The sequence below is a fragment of the Penaeus japonicus genome, unplaced genomic scaffold, assembly GCF_977035675.1.
Source record: "Penaeus japonicus unplaced genomic scaffold, GWHDUDI00000001_assembly GWHDUDI00000016, whole genome shotgun sequence".
Lineage (NCBI taxonomy): Eukaryota > Metazoa > Arthropoda > Malacostraca > Decapoda > Penaeidae > Penaeus > Penaeus japonicus.
This window is the reverse complement of record NW_028234418.1, coordinates 9,279,513-9,302,012: the sequence shown is the minus strand read 5'-3', so window position 1 is coordinate 9,302,012 and position 22,500 is coordinate 9,279,513. Positions and strand designations below refer to the sequence as shown.

At 39.0% G+C, this 22,500-nt stretch overlaps 1 protein-coding gene across 1 annotated transcript in view; it reads right to left on the bottom strand.

Moving 5' to 3' along the window:
• The window catches only part of LOC122246914 (uncharacterized), a 92,250-nt gene that overhangs the window by 27,650 nt on the left and 42,100 nt on the right, over positions 1 to 22,500 (bottom strand). The window contains exons 11-13 of the mRNA XM_086545073.1: positions 6,796 to 6,901; positions 3,657 to 3,785; positions 1,948 to 2,077 (exon numbers count right to left, since the gene is read on the bottom strand). Of these exons, the coding sequence (XP_086401199.1) occupies positions 1,948 to 2,077; positions 3,657 to 3,785; positions 6,796 to 6,901 (365 nt within the window). The remainder of the gene's footprint in view (positions 1 to 1,947; positions 2,078 to 3,656; positions 3,786 to 6,795; positions 6,902 to 22,500) is intronic.

Here is a 22,500-nt window from a genome sequence, read left to right as displayed (position 1 = left end):
TCTCTCTCTCTCTCTCTCTCTCTCTCTCTCTCTCTCTCTCTCTCTTTCTCTCTCTCTCTCTCTCTCACCATGACCAATCCAGGAGAATTTATATTTACCCCTAGATTTACTCTCGCTCTGCCATGCTTGCCACAGAAACATCGGCTTGCAACCCTGAACTATGTGCATTTTACGCGGCCACATGGAGCCTGCATAGAGCTGCGTGAGAGAGATTCTTATCTGCTCCTTTTTATTTCATTCTCTGATAATAGCACTTTGTTCTATAGTCATAACAATATGGAATCTCCGTTCTCAAATAATTAATACGGAGCTCATATACAGTATGAATCACAGTGCTTAAAATCATATAAATTAATATTGAACATTCAGAAAATTCATATGTGATACTGCATTGATTCAGAAAGCCCGCACCGGTTTTTTTTTTTAGTTCTATCGTTATTGATAATACCCCAATTAACGAGGTTGCAGATACGACTTTCTTAGGTGTTGCAATTGAAAAGCATCTATTGTGGTATAAACGTAGCATTCAGATCAAGAATAAGATAGGTAAACAGTGTGGGATTCTGCATCTCACTCGAGGCGTCATTAATAAAAAGGCGATGTTAATTATCTATTACAGGATTAAAGAGAAGGAATAATACGAATGATGTTTTAAACGAATACAAAAAAACAACAACAACAACAACAACTAAAGCTAGCTGATATAACTACCTACCACTGTTCAATATATGTCTACGAATGTTTGAAGGATATATATATCGGGAAATGTTTCTGCTAACTGTAGGCCGATATCCAATTCGAAATAATAATGACATTATACATGTCCCCTAATGTAGCTTCATCCCAGTCACGCAATGGTAAAGAAGACATCACGGCGCTGTAGTATATAACAGCTGACTTTATTAGAAATAAAACAACTGATAATTTAAATGTAGGACGATATAATATTCGAAATAATAATGACATTATACGTGTCCCCTATGGACCTTCATCCCAGTCCCGCAGTGATATAGAAGACATCACGGTACTGTAGTATATAACAGCTTACCTGATTTTATTAGAAATAAAACATCTGATAATTTCAAAACTAGCCTGAAGAAATATTTAATAGCTAACTATATTTGATAGACCTGCTTTCCCTTCTCAGATTTATTTACTCATTTATTTGTTCTTTCTCTGTTCATTTGTTAGTTTTTTTTTGCATGTTTACCCATTGTATAACTTGATTTATTTTATATTGTATGTTATCATACCTGTTATGATTTAGTCGCTTTTTTATCATACGACTCCTTATGTAAGTTTCGTAAATTTATGCATTGGACACTGTACCTTCGACACCATTTTCATGGTTTTATTGTGACGGCCATCCTTCTTTGCTTTAATTTCTTTCCCGTTTTAATTATTTAGATAAGTTAGACCTAATACTTTTAATTTCTTGTAAAGGACATATAATTAGACGAATATGTCGTCAAAGAGCCTGGTCTGTATAACGTTTTATAAGTTTGTATACATACACACAGTATATTTCTGACTAAAGAAATATTACAATCAATTCAATCAAATCAAACAATCCCCTTCCTACCCCCTACCCATCCCCCAACCCCCCCTTCCTACCCCCATCCCCCCTCCTACCCCCTAACCCCCTCCTCCTACCCCCTACCCCATCCTCCTTCCCCATACCCATCCCATAACCCCTCTCCTACCCCTACCCCCCCTTCCTTCCCCCTACCCATCCCCTAACCCCCCCTTCCTACCCATCCCTCAACCCCCCTACCCCCCATCCTACCCCCAACCCACCCTCCTACCCCTACCCATCCCCTAACCCATCCTCCTACCCCTTACCCATCCCCAACACCCTCCTACCCCCTACCCATCCCTCAACCCCCCTACCCATCCCCCCCTTCCTTCCCCCTACCCTTCCACCCCCATACAAACCGACCAACCAACCTGAAGCAGAGCGCCGGGTCGTTCCCCCGAGGGAGGATCAGCGGGGGGCTGAACAGGTCGGCCGTGCTGCCCTCGGTCCCGTGCAGGGAGTCGGCGAACAGGAAGCCTGAGGTGCCTCCGTCAGGATAGCCTGTTTGGGGGTGGGAGGGGAAGGGGAAGGGGAGGGGGGGAAGGGGGTAAGAGGAGGAGGGGGTGGGGAAGGGGGATGGGGGGATGGGAGGAGAGGGGTTGGGGGTGGAAGGGAAGGGAGGAGAGAGGGGTGGGGAGGGGGATGGGGGGATGGGAGGAGAGAGGGGTGGGGAAGGGGGATGGGAGGAGAGGGGTGGGGAGAGGGGGAAAGGGGGAAGGAGGGAGGGAGGAGAGGGGTTGGGGGAAGGAGGGAGGGAGGAGAGGGGTTGGGGAAGGGGGATGGGGAAGGGGGAAGAGGGATGGGAGGAGAGAGGGGTTGGGGAAGGGGGATGGGAGGAGAGAGGGGTGGGGAAGGGGGATGGGAGGAGAGGGGATTGAGAGGGGGAAAGGAGGAGATGGGGTGGTTATGGTTTAGAAAGTGTATTTCTTTATTTTGATTCATTCATATGTAAGAGATTTTTTTTTTCTCTTATCTACATGTTCATTTATTGATTTCCATTATGATCAGCGTTATTATTATCATCATCATCATTTTTATCAAGATCATCATCATTAGCATTACTATCTTTATAACTGTTCCATAAACAAAAAAACAACAACAAAACACGCACGCACACACACACACGCACACACACACACACACAAACACACAGACAGCCCCTCCCCTCCCTAGACACGCTAACCTCCCTCCCCCCTGAGCCCCATCCCCCACCTCCCGCTTCTAACCTCGTATACATAAACCCCCCTCCCCCCCCCCCCCCGAGCAGAGATACGAACTCTCCCAAACCCCCGCCTCTACCCTCCCCCTCCACCCCCCAAAAAAACATCCTCTGTCCTAAAGATACTCCCTATTTCCCCCCCCCCCCCCCCCCCCCCCCCCCCCCCCCCCCCCCCCCCCCCCCCCCCCCCCCCCCCCCCCCCCCCCCCCCCCCCCCCCCCCCCCTCAGGCATAGACATATTTTCCCTTCCCCTTTACTCTCAAACACACACTTTCTCACCCTCACTTTAAACACAAATACTCTCTCCCTCACCCTCACCCTTAAAAACCTCTCTCGCTCACCCTGAAACACAAACATGCTCTCCCTCACCCTCAACCTTAAACACAAATACTATCTCCCTCACCCTCACCCTTAAAAACAAACACACTCTCTCTCACCCTCACTCTCACCCTTAAACACAAACATTCTCTCTCTTTTCCTCACCCTCACCCTTAAACACAAACACACTCTCTCTCTCCCTCACCCTCACCCTTAAAAACAAACACACTCTCTCTCACCCTCACTCTCACCCTTAAACACAAACATTCTCTCTCTCTTCCTCACCCTCACCCTTAAACACAAACACACTCTCTCTCTCCCTCACCCTCACCCTTAAACACTAACATTCTCTCTCTCACCCTCACCCTCACCCTTAAACACAAACGCAGCTCCTCCTTATCCATCCCCCCTAACAACCAAACCCACCCATAACCATACCAACTCCCCCTTCTCCCCCTCACCCCATCCACCCACCCCTCTTCACCCCCATCCTCTTTAAACCCACCCAGTCCACCGCCCCCGCCCCCGCTCTCAAAAACCCACCTGTAATCGGCCCTGTCCTGCGGGCGTGTGGCGAGGCCCGGGCGAAGACCCACGAGTAATCGTTCTCCGTCGTGGGTTGCGACCATCCGCAGAGGCTGTCCTCGAACTCGCACTGGAGAAGCCAGGATCCTGTGGGGGGGGGAATTAATCGGATATGTAAGGGAGAGGCGGGGGTGGGGGGGGTGGTGGGGGGGTGGGGGTGGGCTGGGGGGTGAGGGGTAGGGGGTGGGGGTGGTGGACCGGAGGTGGGGGTGGAGGTGGGGTTGGGGTGGTGGGGGGTGGGGGGGTTGGATGGGGGTGAGAGGGGGTGAGAGAGGGGGTGAGGGAAGGGGTGAGGGAAGGGGTGAGGGAAGGGGAGAGGGAGGGGATGGGAGGGGGAGAGAGAGGGGGTGAGAGAGGGGGTGAGAGAGGGGGTGAGAGGAAGAGGGTGAGAGAGGGGGAGGGAGAAGGTGGGGTGAGAATGTGAGGGTGGGGGAGAGGGTGAGAGAGGGAGAGGGTGAGAGAAGGGGTGAGAGAGGGGATGAGGGAAGGGGTGAGAGGGGGAGGGAGAGGGGGATGGGAGGGGGAGAGGGAGAGGAGGGTGAGAGGGAGGGGAGGGGGAGGGGGAGGGTGGGAGAAGGAAGAGGAGGGGAGAGGGTGAGGAAGGGGAGAGGGAGGGGGGAGAGGGAGGGGGGGAGAGGGAGAGGAGAGGGAGAGGGAGGGGAGAGGAAGGGGAGAAGAGGGGGAGAAGGAGAAAGGAGGTGGAGTGGGGAGAAGGAGGTGGGCCGGGGGAGGAGGCGGATGTGCCCCCCTGGGAGGGGTTGGTGAGAAGGAGGAGGAGGAGGGAGAAAAAAAGAGCACACATGGAGTTTCGTGTACGAAGCTGAGGAATAAGTTGGTGGGGGAAGTGAGGGCGGAGTTGGTGAGGAGGGGAGTGGAGAGGGAATAGGGCGTAAAGGGTTAGTGGTTAGGGTTAATAAGTAAAAGGTGTGAAAGGGTCGGATGAGTTCTGTGTATTGAGAGGGGCTGATTTGGTTTTGTTGATTATTGAGACGACGAGGATGGTGGTTTAAGTATTTTTTAAAGTTTAGTAATAGAGTAGTATAGGAGTAAAAGCTAGTGTAGTGTTTTCAGTGTGTAATAATGGTTGTAAGTGTGTAATGCGGTAATATTTACGTGGACAGTACAAGTAAGTTTAATAGGTGGTTAATGTAGGTTAGTAATAAAAGTAAATTAAGTTAAAAGTGGTGTAATTAATTGGGAGTCGGTTTGTGTAAGAGTAATCGTAAGATAGTAAAGTATTGGAAGGATGGTAAAGTGGAAGTTAAAGGTGGTTTAAAACGTAAGGTAGGTTGAAGTGTAAGATAAAGGGTAAAGTGTTGTCGTAAAAGGTAAAGGGGTTAAGTTGGAGTAGGGGAGAGGAGGGCTATTTTAGAAGAGGAATAAGAGAGGGAGTCTGCTGTGAGGGTCGAAGCGGGGAGAACGACAGAATGTGAGATTAGAGAGTTGAAGGATAGAGATGTAGAGTGGACGATTTTCTAGTAGAGAGTGAGATGGGAGAAAGGAAGTAGTAAGTTATAAGGTCAGTTGAAGAGAGTTGAGGTATACTACATTGCAGTGATTGATGAGTGAGGTGTTGTAGGGGAGGAAGAGGAGAGTTAGGGGAGGGTTAAAAAAAAGAAGAGAGGGAGTGTTGGTTTGACTGTATTTTGATGAAAATTGGCTAGGGGTGGATTGGGCAGAGTTTGAGGAGAGGGAGTGTAGAGGATAAGAGGGAGGGGGGGCTTAAAGTAAAGGTTATAAAGAGGTTGACGTGAGTAGAGGTGTGGGACCTGACTGATGATTGATGAATTAGAGAGGAGGTGAGAGAAGGAATGACGGGTGTGATTAATGTCCTAGGGTGTATCGAAGGTGTGAGTGATGTTTAGTGATAAGTTAGAGTTAAGTAAGAGGAAAATGTATGTAAACCGTGTTAATAAAGTGAAAGGGTTGTACCTTGAAAAAGGTGAATGAAAAAGGAAGTGGAGGAGAGGTTAAAATAGTAAGTAAGGTAAAGTGTAGTTTAAGAGTGTAACAGAGGTGAAAGGTAGATAAAGGAAGTGGTAAAGTGGTGTAGTAGGTGCGTAAGTCTAGTAAGGGTAGTTGTAAAGGGTGAGAGGTGAGGAGGGAGTGAGCGAGGGGAGGAGGTGGAGGGAAGATGACAGGGATAGAGAGAGGAGCCGAAGAGGAGGAGAGGGGAGGAGAGAGTGGAGAGAGAGGAAAGGGAAAGGGAATTAAGGTGAGGCGAGGGTGATAATGAGAAAGAAGAGCATGGGAGTGTGGGAGGAGACGACGCAATGGGTATGGGGACGAAAGAGCATGAGCCGAAGGTGAGAGAGAACGACAGCAGGAGACTAGAGAGCGGATGGGGAGAGAGGGAGAGGGAGAGTTGACAAAACTAATTACCTGCCATTTACTTCTTTTGGTATTGGCAAAATCAAAATCTTTTCAGATCTTCTTTACAACTCTAATAAAAAACGTCAAAACTCTCTCTCTCTCTCTCTCTCTCTCTCTCTCTCTCTCTCTCTCTCTATCCCCCCTCTCTAACTCTGACTTATTCTATCTTACTCGTTGACTGACTCACTTCAAGTCCATTGGTTGTCTCTAAAGAATGATAACAATTAATAAGTTCACTCAATATACAAGAATAAGCAAAGGAGTTTACATAATTATAAGCAATGACTTCAAGTACGATATTCTATAGGTAAATGTAGAAGTTAAAATATCTAAATCTCTCTTTATCAGAGTCACGAAGGAGTTATTACATATCATATCTTATCACAGACTATTTAATCAACCGCAAAGCTTCCCTTTATATATATATATATATATATATATATATATATATATATATATATATATATATATATATATAGATATAGATATAGATATAGATATAGATATAGATATAGATATAGATATAGATATATAGATAGATAGATAGATAGATAGATAGATAGATAGATAGGTAGATAGGTAGATAGATAGGTAGATAGGTAGATTTATATATATATATATATAGATAGATAGATATGTTTTTTTCTATTATTTTTTTTCTTTCTTTTTCTTAATGGAGTTAAAGAGGAGTTAGACTCTTGGACTCCTGCTCTTGGATACTCACCGACGTCACTGAGAGCCTCGGGGAGTACCACCTTGAAGTCGAGTTTGGCCAAGTGGAGCTGCTGCGACTCGTGGCCATGGCTGTCGTGGGAGACGAGGAAGGCGATCTGGCGGGGGAGGGGGGGGAGAGAGAAAGGGGAGAAGTATTAAGGGAGGACAGAGAGGGATGTATACAGTCATAGAGACAGTCATGCGTGTGCACACATAGACGCAAACACTGACACACACACACACACAAACAAAAGCGTGCACACAGATGAAGGCACTGACCTACCCCTCACCCCCCCCCCACACACACGCCATGAAAAGTCCATGGACAAGACGAAGAAACCGCGGCGCCGAGGACAGCATTCAAAACCAAACAAAGACAACGACAAATATGGCCGGCGTCGATGGTCGCTGCACGTTAGGTATCTGGGATCACTCTTTGGATGAAAAGTCTATTAGAAAATGATAATTACTCGGAAGAGATGATATCGCGGTACTACAGAACCTAATGATGGTGTGATAAATATACTCGGAAACCATTAATTTGATATGTGGTAAACAAAAGTGGTCAATATTACACGGGATGCACGCAAACGGGATATCAGACGAGCAATTCTGACTTGCGAGAAGGCAGATCATGCAGATCAAGTAATTTTGACGCTTAGAGAAAAGACATAGAGCGAGACGCCTGCATAGACTATATATACACATCTTGGACTTCAAAAAGACATAAGTCAAAGTGTCACATGACAGAATAGAATAAAGATTGAAGGGTGGGCGAAGGACAGTAACTAAAATTAAACACTCTTAATGGAGAGAAGCATCAAGTGCAGTACCACAAGGATCAGTCCTGGCACCAATGATGTCTAATATTTCCCTTAGTGAACTAACATAAGCCAGGAATCAGTGAGGACTATTACGAAGACGATTCACGAACACCACAAAGAAAGGTGACGTATCACGCGAGCATTCTTATTAAAAAAATAACAAAAAAAAACATAAAGTTCTTCTTGAAAAAAAAAAAAAAAAAAAGGTACAACTATCAAATCGAAACACAAAAATTCGTTCAAATGGAGTTATACTTGGAACATACTGTAGAATTCAACACCCAAAAAATACCACGCAGGCAGGTCCGGTGGACATCAGAAACCGACCCCTACACCAGTACAAGCTACAAAAAAAAATGAGCTGATCTACAACATGACCGGAAAGCGCATGAGCAAAAAATCCATGGGGCGTACTAATTAACACCAGAAAATCACACTAAAGTTCACAAACCGCCATCACACTCATCGTAAACATGCAGGGATAGCTATTCAATAGTACGAAGAGAGAAAAATAACACACAACAAAAAAAACCAAAAAATATTTAGTGTAAGTAAAGAAAACGTGCATACTTCTTTTAATTCGTGCGTAGTATATTGCTCCCCCCCTGGAATGAGCAGCTCTCTTTTCTTTTAATCTTTCGTATAATTCTTGTATAAAAGGAAAGTTTTAAGCGAGGGTCATTTCCCGTTGGATTTTGTCATTCGCACTGTCTCCTCCTGCCTACTCCTGGCCTGGTTTGCGCTTCCTTTGTTTTCTCATTAACGCTGGTATCCGTTCTCACTACTTACTCCCCTTCGGCCTTTTGCTTCTCTATCTTTCGCTCTTTTTCTCTTCCTTCCTTCTTTTCTTTCTTATTCTTTCTCTTTAATCTCTCTCTCCCTCTACTATTTTACTATGTCTAGATAAGGGTATATACTGTCGATCTGAATTCTTTTCCGCCTGCTGTCTTTATGTGCCTGTCATAGTCTACTTTCTCTCTCTCATACTCTCCTGCTCTGCTTCCCCTCCTATTTCTCTCCATACTCACTCTCTCTTTGTCTCATTCTCTCTCCGTACTGTGTCGCTTTCTCTCTTTAGCTCTCATAGATATCACATCTCGTTATCTTTCTCTCATACTCTCTCTTTCTCTCATACTCTCTCACTCTCTTCCCTCTTTCTCTCATACTTTCTCTTTCTTTCATACTTTCTCTCTCTCTCTCTTTCTCTCATACTCTCTCTCTCTCCCTCTTTCTTTCATACTCTCTCTCTTTTTCATACACTCTCTTTCTTTTATACTCCTTCTTTCTCTTATACTCTCTCTCTCTCTTTCTCTCATACTCTTCTCTTTCTCTCATGCTCTCTCTTTCTCTCATACTCTCTCTTTCTCTCATACTCTCTCTTTCTCTCATACTCTCTCTTTCTCTCATACTCTCTCTTTCTCTCATACTCCTCTCTTTCTCTCATACTCCTCTCTTTCTCTCATACTCTCTCTTTCTCTCATACTCTCTCTTTCTCTCATACTCTCTCTTTCTCTCATACCCTCTCTCTCTTCCCTCTTTCTCTCATACTCTCTCTTTTTCTCATACTCTCTCTTTCTCTCATACTCTCTCTCTCTCTTCCCTCTTTCTCTCATACTCTCTCTCTTATACTCTCTCTTTCTCTCATACTCTCTCCCTTTCTCTCATACTCTCTCTTCCCTTTTACTTCTTTTCCCTTCTTCTCTCAACACGAGACTAATATCGTCCTTTGCAGAAAATTACACCACATACGGACCAAGACGAAATACATTTTGTCCTTCAATATTAGAACACCAAAACAACAAACACACTCGACCTTATCTCACTGACAGCAAGGCAAACACACTTAGGACATTTCTTTGGCTATTTCCACCACCTTTCAGGAGCGCATGACATGAATAATGAACATCTAATGCGGGTCGCTGTTTGTACAAAGGACCTGCCAGACAGCAATCAACTGCTTGTCCTTTCGAAGAACACGTTTTGTATTGATGGCAGATGGTATTTGAGATTATTTTGTACTCTGTGGGAGGTGTGTCTCTATATATATGTATATATGTATATATGTATATATGTATATATGTATATATGTATATATATATATATATATATATATATATATATATATATATATATATATATATATATACACTGTACAATACAGTGTACATATACATATATATACATGACTTGCAAAACACTCTTTCGTCTGTTGTTTAAATGGCAGAATAATCCACTATACACCAAAACAGATTTATTGGAATTGTGAAACAGTTTCTAGGTATCATTTCGGATCCTGAAACTGTTGTCTCAATTTCAATTAATTGTTTGTTGTCTAGTGGGTTTATCTGCCTATTTATTATACATTTAATATATATATACACATTTATGTATATATTACATATGTTACCTATACATTTATCTATAACTTTATTATAGTTGATACTTAAGAGTTGTTAGAGTAGACATATATTTAAATACACATTCCTATATATACATATTTATTATTTCTTACTTTGACATATTTACTATATTAATATTTTAGATTATATATATACTATATATATATTATTCTGACAGCTTATATTCATTATATACATATACATATATACATTATACATAGAAACATATATTTTTAATAGTATTCATTAAATATCTTATACATTGTTTGCTACGTTGACATAAAACATTTCTAATTATACAGATAATATTACATATACAATATAACATTATAAACATATTTAATATATAAATATAAACATATATACTTAGAATACAGTATATAGCATACAAACTAAGAGATATATGTAGATAGATATTTTTATTGTTTATATTTATATATATATATCTATTTATTATATATGATATATCTACTTTAACACTCACATCCACACAATCACACCTTATGTATTCATATTATTTATAAATATATATAGTTTAGATATTTTTTTTTATATTTATAAATCTTTATAATATATGATAGTTATTTATATAATACTATAGAGATATTATATATATTTTATATATATATTTTATACATGTATATAGTTGTTGATTTATATTATAGATAGATTTTTTAATATTTATAATATATATTTAGATATAATATACAGTATATATCATGTTTGTAATATTATTTATAGTTATATATATAGAGTATATATTGATATTGTTATGTATTTTATATATTTATATTAATCTATTTATATAATATTATATTTTTATACATATGATACATGTATATATATATTTTATACTACGATATATATATATAGTTTATATTTATATATTGGGATTATTTAATATATATGTATATATATATATATATACATATATATATTAAATATATATATAAATATTGATATAAATAATATATATACTATATATAGATATTTTGATATTTATTATTTAGATTAAGTTTATAGGATAGTTTTATATTATTCATATTTTAGGTATATATATATTGTGATTAGTATTTAATAATATTTTATTGAATAGATTTATATTTACATTATTATATAGAATAATGATTTATATATATACTTTGATTCTCGACTATTAATATTTAAATATATAGACGCATATATATATATATGATATTATAGATATATATTTATAATTGATTCATTTTATTGATACTTCCATATAATATTTATTGATTATTTATTCTATTTTATATCAGATTTATTTATTATATAGATATAGTATATACTTTAACACACACACACACCACAAACAAATGTAGTTTTATATATTTATATCATTATATTTTTATTATTTTATATATATATATAGATATACTATTTTATGTATTAAATATATTTATAATATATATATATATATATATTATATATATACTATAATATATTAATATTTATATATTATATATAAATTATAATATTTTTTTATGTATATATATATATATTTATAGATATATTAATCTATTATATATATATTTATATCTATATTGATTTATATATATATATATAATTATATAGTATTTATTATATATATATATAGCCAGTTAATATTATAGTATTTATATTTATGTTATATATATTTTATAGTTATTTATACTATAGGTCATATATATATATATTTATATATATATATTTTTTTATATATATATCTATTATTTTGTTATAGTTATATAGTTACAGATATATACATATATTTGATATTTATATATGTAATATAAATACAAAATATGATATTTAATATAAAATATAATATAGATATAAATAATATTTATATATTAAATATATAAAGATATAATATATTTAGTATTTATTTATATTTATATAGATATATAGAGAATTTATTTATATATATAGTATTATATAGATATATATATTATTATATATATAATATATTTATATATAGATATGTATATATATATATATATTTTTATAAGATATATTTAGATATGTATTTATTATATATATTTTATATATATAGTTATAGTTATGTATAATATATATCTATATTGTATATTATATATATATAGGTAGTATTTCTGATATACATGTAGATATAGATATATATATATATTTATATATATATATATATTTATAGGAGATATATTAGTATATTTTCATGTGTAGTGCTTGGTGTGGTGGGTGTGTTAAAGTATATTTGTATAGTTATAGTTATATATATTTATATATATGTTTTATATTTAGTTGTAAGGTAGATATTATATAGTGTGATGTCTGAGAGATTTTTATACTTATTACATATATATTATATAGTATTTATTAGATAGGAGTAGTTATTCTTTATATTTGAGTAGATATACTTTATACACATCACACACACAAACTCACACATGAGTTATATAAGATTGTTATACTTCTTAGAGATTTATATTAATATATATTTGATAGTAATATATATAAATATGTTTTTAATTATATGATTATATAAGTAATGATATATATAGTTAGATTTATTTATTCATGTATATATGGTATTTATACTTAGATTATATACTATCTATATACGATATACTATTATAATGTATATTATCATTTTATATATATTTATATATATATATATATATATTTTTTAATATATAAGTTTCTTCTTTTATATATATATTTATATCCGTGCATATATATTTTTATAATAGATAATATATATTATTTATATAATTATTTATAATATATATTTTATATATATATATATATATATATTTATCATATTATATATTATATATAGTATATAATATATTTATATATATATATTTATATTATGTAATATTTATACAAACTTGATTTTTTATATATATAATTATATATAATATTTATATATAAATATATATATATATATGATTTTGTTTATATATATATATATAAATATATATTTATATATATATAAATACGTATATATATAAATATATATATATATATATATATTATATATATATATAAATATAATATATTTATTTATTATATTAATATATAGTAAATTTATAAGTAATATATATATTTATTAATATTTAATTATATATAATCTATATTATATATATATATATATATATAATATATATTATATTAAATACCTGTATAATATAATATATATAAATACTATATGTTATATATACATAATATATGATATATATATATATATTTTTAGTATATATATATATATATTGTATATATACATATATATATATATATGGTATATATATTAGTATATGATATATATATAATAATATATGTATTTATATATTAATAACACACACACGACACACACACACACATTTAAAAATAACAATATAAAAACATATATATAAATATATAAAAATATAAATATAAATGTCAAAATAAAAATATAAATATAAAAATAACTATATATATATATATAAATAATAAAAAAACATGGTATAAAATGAAATAATACATAAATATATATAACAATAAATAATAAAGTTATATCCCTATATATATAATATTATAAGACTCTATAAATATAAATCATTATATCATCTATCTATAAAATATATAATAAAATATCATAAAATTAAAAAAATATAAATTATCTATATAAGATATTTATATATATATAACTTTATAAATATAATAAAATATATATATATATAAAAAAATTAATAACAAAAATTCTATATTTATCTATCTATAATATATCACTCTAATAAATATATATATATATATAATAGAATAAAAAAATAACTAAAAAAATCTTAACCTATAATATCTAAAATCTATAAATACACTAATTAACTCTAAATAAGTAAAAAATATACAACATAGTCAATAAAAATAACTAACAAAATTAAGCTAAATCATCTCCAACTCACTTCTAATATATAACACTCAACACAAACCTATAACTCACAGTATCCATACAAATCATAACTCACAATAACTCACACAAATCAAATAAAAAAAAAAATAACACATAACACACACACACACACACACAAAAACACAACACACACACACCTCCAACCCCCACACACACAACATACACACATACACACACACACACACACACAACAAACACACACACACTAACTGAACCACACACACACACCACACCACACACACCACACCACACCCCACCACAACAACACACACACACACCACACACACACCACACACACCACACACAACACACACAACAAACACAACACACACAACACACACACACAACACACACACACATTCAAAACCACACAACCTAACAATAATATAAACAAACACAACCACACACACAACACACACTCACACACACACTACACGCACACACTACACACACACACACACACATAACACTACACACCCAACACATACCCACTCACACACACACCAAACCACAACAACACACAACATCACACACACACAACCCCCCACAAACACACTAACACTCACACACAACACACACACACACCAAACATAACCCACACACACAACACACATCCACACAGCACAGACACACAAAAGCACACACACACAGCACACACACACACAAACACACACCCAACCAAACACACAAACACACCCACCCACACACACAAGACACATCCACACAGCACAGACACACACACACAAAACACACACACACACAACACACACACACACAACACATACACACCCACACAACACCAACACACACACAACACACACTCACACACACACACAAACACACACACACACATACATAAACACATACACACACACACACACACACACACACACACACACACACAAACACAACACACACCACACCCAACACAACACACTCACAACACACACACACACACACACACACATAACAAAAACAAAAACACAACAAAAACATATATTAATATATAACTATTATATATATATATATATTTAAATACACACACACACACACACACACAAATACAATCACAAACACACCCAAGCACAAACACAAACTCACAAACACACACAAACACATACACACACACTACACGCTCACACACACACACACACACATACTACACACCCACACACAAAAAACACACACACACACACCACACACAACACACACAAACACACAAAACACCCACATACACACACCCACCCTCCCAACACAACACACACCACACACACACACACACACACACACACCACAAATCACACACACCCCACAAACACAACACACCCACACACACACAAACCACACACAACACACAACACAGCACCAAACACAACACACACACAACACACACACACACACACATACAATACACACACCCACCCCACCCAACAAAACACACAAACAACACCACACACACACACACACACACACACACACACACAACACCACACACAACACACACACACACACACACACACCAAACACCACACCACATACACACACAACACAAACCAAAAACCACAAACCACACACACACACACACAAACCAAAAACACCAAAACATACAAACTCCCCACACAACACAATACCCAAACACACCACAACACACAACACACAAACCCACACCACACCAACACACAAAAACAACAAACAACAAACACCACACAACAAACAAACCACAACACGCAACTCTCTCTCCCCCAACCCCACACTACCACTCTTACTCCCCATACACAACCCCCCACTCACACACACACAAAAAACCTTCACATAACACACAAAACAACACACACACACACAACACTCCACACACACACCACCACATACAACACAACCACATACCAACACAACCAAACACCCAAATACACACACAACCACAACACACACACAAACACAAAAACACAACAAACACACCCAACACATACACACACACCCACCCCCACACACACACACAACACAAACAATAACACAACCACACACACACACAACACACACACCCACCCCCCACCCCCAAAACATACAACACCAACACCCAACAACAAAACACACCAACCACACCACACATACACACAACACACCAACCACAAACAAACAACCCACCACCAACAAACAACCCACCACCACACCAAACACACAACAACACACCACACCACCACCCAACACACAACCAACAACACACACACAACCCACCACAACCCCCACCCAACACACAACAAACACAAAACACAACAACAACACACAAAAACACAAAGAAACAAAACACCACACATACACACACCCACACACACACCCCACCCAACACAAACACCCCCACACACACCACACCCCCCCAAAATCCAAACACAACAACACACCCCCACCCAAAATAATTATAACAAATCTATTAAAACTATATATACACCCAACAAACATTAAATTAAACCACAATATACAACACAAACAAAATAAAATATTTTTTTTCAAATAAACACATATAACACCCCACCAATAATTCCACACCCCACCAACACACCAAAACCCACCCACACAAACCTACAAAACCACACACACCCCACAACCCACAACCCAACCACACCCCACACACCCAACACCCACCCCACACCCACCCAACCACCCCCAACACCCCCACCCCCACACAACAAACCCACCCCCCCCCACACACCACCACCACACTAACACACACCCCACCCCCCCACCACCCCCACCACCCAAACCCACACACCCCCCCCACACACCACACCCCACCCACCCCTCCCCCCCACACCCCCCCCCCCCACCCCCACCCCCACACCCCCCCCCCCCCCCCCCCCCCCCCCCCCCCCCCCCCCCCCCCCCCCCCCCCCCCCACACCCCCACCAACCACACAACAACATCACACACCACACACCCCCACACACCAACACACAACCAAACACTCACACCTACACAACACACACAACACAACACACAACACACAAAACACAACACACACACAACACACACACACACACACACACCCCCCACCACCCCACCCCCCCCCACACCCACTCACACACACACCCAAACACACACACACCAACAAAACACATCACACAACACTCACTATAACACACAACACATACACCACAAATACTCAACAACACCTTCACACACACAATACATCATCTCACACTCCACACACCACACAACACTCTCAGCAACACCCAGTATACAACACACAACACACTAACTCACAAATCACACACACACACAAAACACACAACACACACACTCACAACACACACAACACACACACTACCCCCAAAACACACCCACACACAACACACCACCCACCAACCCAACCACACACACACACACCAAACATGTTATGTCCACAAGAATCCGGAAATTTTGGGATGTCGTGCAAAGGCAATGTCTGTTTGCAATTCGATGAAAGCTTTAATAAGTCAATGGGTTTCGGGGAATTAATTAAGTGTAGGGCGCCCCGTTGCTATAATTCCCTCACTGTGTATCGGGGACTGTGAGTCACGGTTTATAGTTAATGTTTTTGAGATTTTTTTTTTCTTTTCTTTTTTCTCCATCTCTTTCTGTGTTTGTGGTCACTGTCTATGTCACTATCGGTCTCTCTCTCTCTCTCTTTCTTTCTTTCTCTCTTCCCTCTCCCTCCCCTTCACCTTTCCTTATAACCCAGAAATTCGGGCGATAAGAAATGGCATACTTTCACGGATCCAGTTTATGCTCTCTTGTTTTCATGACGTGCAATTGCAGATTACGGCTAGAAGTTTTAATTGTTTGGAAGTAATCGATCAGATGCAGATTTGCAGAACTGTCTCCTCAAAGCAATTAGAACTCCTCACTGATCTCGAGGAATTACTCAAAGAAATCCGGATTCCCTAAGGATTATTTTTTAATTCCAAATATCATTAAGGATTTAATATTCTTTAAATATATATATATATATTTTTTTATAATAATGAAATCAGAATTTCTTCAGGATTTTCTTTGAGAATGAAGGATCTATACGATATATTGATAAGGATTTCCTAGAACTCTTCAAAGAAATTAAAAAATCAAAGAAAATTTGATAGACTTCTTTCAAAAACTCATTATTAGACGCATGAAAAACATCATGAAGAAATCAAATTTCTTGCCGAATTCTTTGAAGAATTCCTTATGGATTTCTTAGAAGAACCCATCAAATGAATCGGAGCTCTTTATATGAATGCGCTGAGAACAATCTTTCACGGAATCAATACCAGAATTCTTCAAAGAAACTAGAACTCACTAATGCTGTCTCGGAAGAATTCGCGATGAAACGCACTCAAAGAAAAAAAAAGAAAAAAAAAATAAGAAAAAAAAATGGAGAAACTGTGTTAGAGCTCTCGAGTCCAATCTAATATCCACTCCACGAAATAGGGCGAAAAATGAGTCATAGGACAAAAAGAGGCGTATAACTCGACCGAGAAATGTTGGTGGAATGCACTTGAACAAAATCGAACCGACCTGTCGTTTTGTTCCATAACAAGTTTGTGACCCTGTCAGAATAGACGTCCGGCGCTCCACCAAATTGAACTCAATGCTCGTTTGTGCGGAAATTATCGTCCCGAAACCAACATGTTCGTGTCGCCGCAGAGCTAGGTTCAATGCACCTCTAAGACGTGTATTAAAAGCCCAATAGATTGTTGATACTATGGAAGCACCGTCGTTTAAAGGATCTGATTATATTAATCGGATAAGAATCAGTTATATTTAAGAAGATTTAATCAAACGTTCAGACAGAGGATTAATCAAACTAATTCGTTGAAGGAGGTAAACACATTCACTAGCAACAATTAGAGAAGGCCCTTGCTACTACCGTTGTAAAATGCGTTTTGTGATTATACAAAGGTGAATATGCACGCGAGTGTTCTCATCTCACTGAAAGAATTATTGCAACAACGAAAGAAATCGTTTTCCAAATGCAGGATACAGGTACTCTGTCAATAATGATAATAATACTAATAACGATAATGATAATAATACTATTAATCATAATAGTGATAACAATAATGATAGTAATAATAACGGTAATACTGATAATAAAATGGATGTAGAAATAAATCAGGATAACTTTGCAAGATACAGCCCTTACGATTTTAAAAGGTGCAAGAGGTAATAGATAGCGCACACGCACAATCACACGCACACGCACACGCACACTCTCCCTCCCCTCTCTCTCGCCACCCCCCCTCTCTCTCTTTCTCTCTCCCCCCCTCTCTCTCTCTTTCTCTCTCCATCCCCCCTCTCTCTCTCTCTTTCTCTCTACATCCCCCCTCTCTCTTTTTTTCTCTCCCCCCCTCTCTCTCTCTTTCTCTCTCCACCCCCCCCTCTCTCTCTCTTTCTCTCTCCTCTCTCCGACCCTTTGCTTCTCTCCTCCCCCCCCGTCTCATCTCGCTTTCCCTTCTCTCTCTCTTGCTCAGTCCCACTCTCTCTCTAACTTCTGCCCCCTCTGCTGCTCTATCCTCTCCCCCTCTCTCTAGTCTCGTTCCCGCCCCCCCCCCCCCTCTCAGAGAAGAGGAGAGAAGAGAGACGCTTCCGCTCCCCCCCCCCCCCCCCCCGGTCTTTAACTCCGAGGGGGAGACGAGCACTGCTCTTGCCTCTCTCCCCGCCTCTCTCTCTTCATCGCTCCCCCCCTGTCTCTGTCTCTACTCTCCTACGTCTCTGTCTAGCTCACTCTCACCCCTTCTCTTCTCTCTCTCCATCCTCGTGTCTTCTCTCTACTATCTCTCCACCCCCCCCTCTCGTAGAAGGAGGAGTGAGAGGAGAGAGGGAAGAAAGAGGGGACGAGAGGCAAATTGAGAGAGAGAGTGGAGGAGAGAAGAGGGAGGTGTAGAGAATGAGGAAAGGAGACTAGCAGAAGAGAACCGAGGATTGGACAGGGAGCGTAGAGCCGCAGGCGACCGCGGAGGGAGACGAGCGACGATCGAGCGTACTCTCACCTCCCACAACGAGACCCTCTCTGCTCCTCGCTAGAGTCCCCCCTCCTCTCTGCGTTCTCTGTCTCTCATTCACGCTCTTTCTCTCTCCTGTCCCCCCCTCAGTCTCTCGACTAATCCCTCTCGTACCCCTGCTCTTTGCTCTGATCCTCTCTCTCTCTCTCTCTCCTCTCCACTCTCTCTCTCTCTCTCCTTCTCGCCCTCTCTACTCTCTCCTCTCTCGGATCAGTCTCTCTCTCTCTCCTCCCCCTTCTCTCTATTCTCCTCCCCCCCTCGTCTTCTTCCCCCTCCCTCCTCATCTCAACTCTACCCCCCCCCTCTACTTCTCCATGCTCTCCTCTCCCCCCTCGCTCCGTCTTCCCCCCTTTCTCTCCCCCCCCTCCCTCTCTCTCTCCCTCTCCCTTTGTAACCTTGCGAATGTAACTCATTTATATTTGTGAAGTATTATCGCGTCTGTTGTAATTTGTTTATTAGATGCTCCATCATATGAAAATTTAGTTTGGCAGCCAATATATATTTTGCTATTGTATTCCAGTTATAATTACGGATCGCGTCAATATAATTTTCCATATTTTTCGATAAACCATTTAATTGTTACAAACATATAACGCTAACCACATACATACACATTACATACAGATATACGTACCGCGTTCGGTTGCCTTCACCGTCTGTATTAAACCTACTCTCTTAACTGTCACCGATCCAGACATACCAGTGGTTGGTTTTGTCCCATTTTCGCAAGATCTATATAGTGATCGTCAACACTTCTTCTTCATTCCGATCATTTTCAAATGTCACATGCCGCAAGAAAATACGTGATTCGCACATATTCTTAGAGAAATCATGCCTTGTGCTAAAGAGTCTCCTCTCGGGGACCGGAGGAACAACAAACTCATCGCTCGCTTCACTCGGACGAGACGCAAGCCCTCACGGCAACATACGTCTGTATCAAGCTTAGGACAATAAGCAGAAAGAGTCTTCGGCAATATATCTTCCTTAACCCCCCCCACCCCCCCCTCTTTCTCCATCTTCTCACTATTTTCTTTCTCTTATCTCTTCTGTGTCCCTCTTTTCTCTCTATCTCTCTTTCTCTCTATCTCTCTATCTCTCTATCTCTCTATCTCTCTATCTCTCTCTCTCTCTCTCTCTCTATCTCTCTATCTCTCTCTCTCTATCTCTCATCTATCTAGCAACTTTCTCTCTTTCTCTATCTCTCTATCTCTCTATCTCTCTCTCTCTCCTTTCTATCTCCCTTAATAGTTAACTATCTTTCCTCTTTCTCTCTCTCTCTCTCTCTCTCATCTCTCTCTCTACTGACCTTTCTTCTCTCTCCGCTAGACCAACGGGGGGGCAAAGGCGGCGGGATCTCTCTCCTTGACGATCCTTGCACACAGGTGGGGATTTAGAATCAAAATAAACAGAAAGCTATTCAACTAGAAAATGTCAAGAACCTGTCCTCACACCCTTCATTATAACCATCGTTATAACCACCAGAGGAAAAATAAAACAAAGGCTTTATCGGTTCTGGTAATTATGCTTCAATAAGCAATAATGATCTGCAACCTGAGCAAATGCTCTTGAATAGAGTGACATGTGTTTGATACGATTTCTGGAGGCGTTAGCTGAGCAAGATTCCTTGTGTGGTTTCGATGTTGCAATGGCAATGGCAATGGCAATGGCAAGGGGCACCAATCCACATCGGATGAAGTGGTGTGAATTTTTATGATTCTTGCTTAGCATTCGTTGTTATATGGAGTCGCTGTTGCAATTTCCACTGTACGGTTTTCTTTATGCTTTTTTTTTGTTTTATTGTTGTTGTTTTTTTTCTCTGCTCTTTCTTAATCTATTAATCTTGGGAGGGTAAAAATCGTTTATAAATATCAAGGAATTTGATTAAGCTTTGTCTGACATATGACATGGAGTTTCATTTCTATTCCTGACAATACCAGATCTATTGCTTTCCCTCCCCCCTCCTCTCTTGTTGTCTTTCTCCCCTCCCTCTCCCTCTTTCTCCTTCCCTTTCTTTCTTTGTTTCCCTCCTTTCTACCCATTTCTCCCCCTCTCCCTCTCCCCTCTCTCTCTTTTTTTTGTCCTTCCTCCCGCCCCTCCCTCTAGCTTTCTCCCCCTCTCCTCACCCCTTTCTTTAGCTTTCTCTCTCTACCTCTCCCTCTCCCTGTCTCTCCTCCTTCCATCCCTCATTTTTCTTTCTTTCTTTCTTCCTTTTACTCTCTCTCCATTATCAACCCATATCGCTCCTCCCCTTACATATCTCCAGCTATCTTACTCTTTCTCCCTCTTCTCGCCCCCCTCCCACTTCCGCTCCCCCTCCAACCTTCTCTCTCTCCCTCTCCCTCTCCCTCTCCCTCTCTCTCTCCCTCTCCCTCTCCCTCTCCCTTCATTTAGCTTCGAACCAGTTTTTGGAGCCATCTAGTGGCTGACAATCTAATCGTCATGATGCAGAACTAACCATCGACTAATCGTAAATTTCGTTTATATCAAATAGTATAAAAACTCCTTAGCAAATTCTGATTATAAACCATATTAAAACGGTTGGACATTGGATTG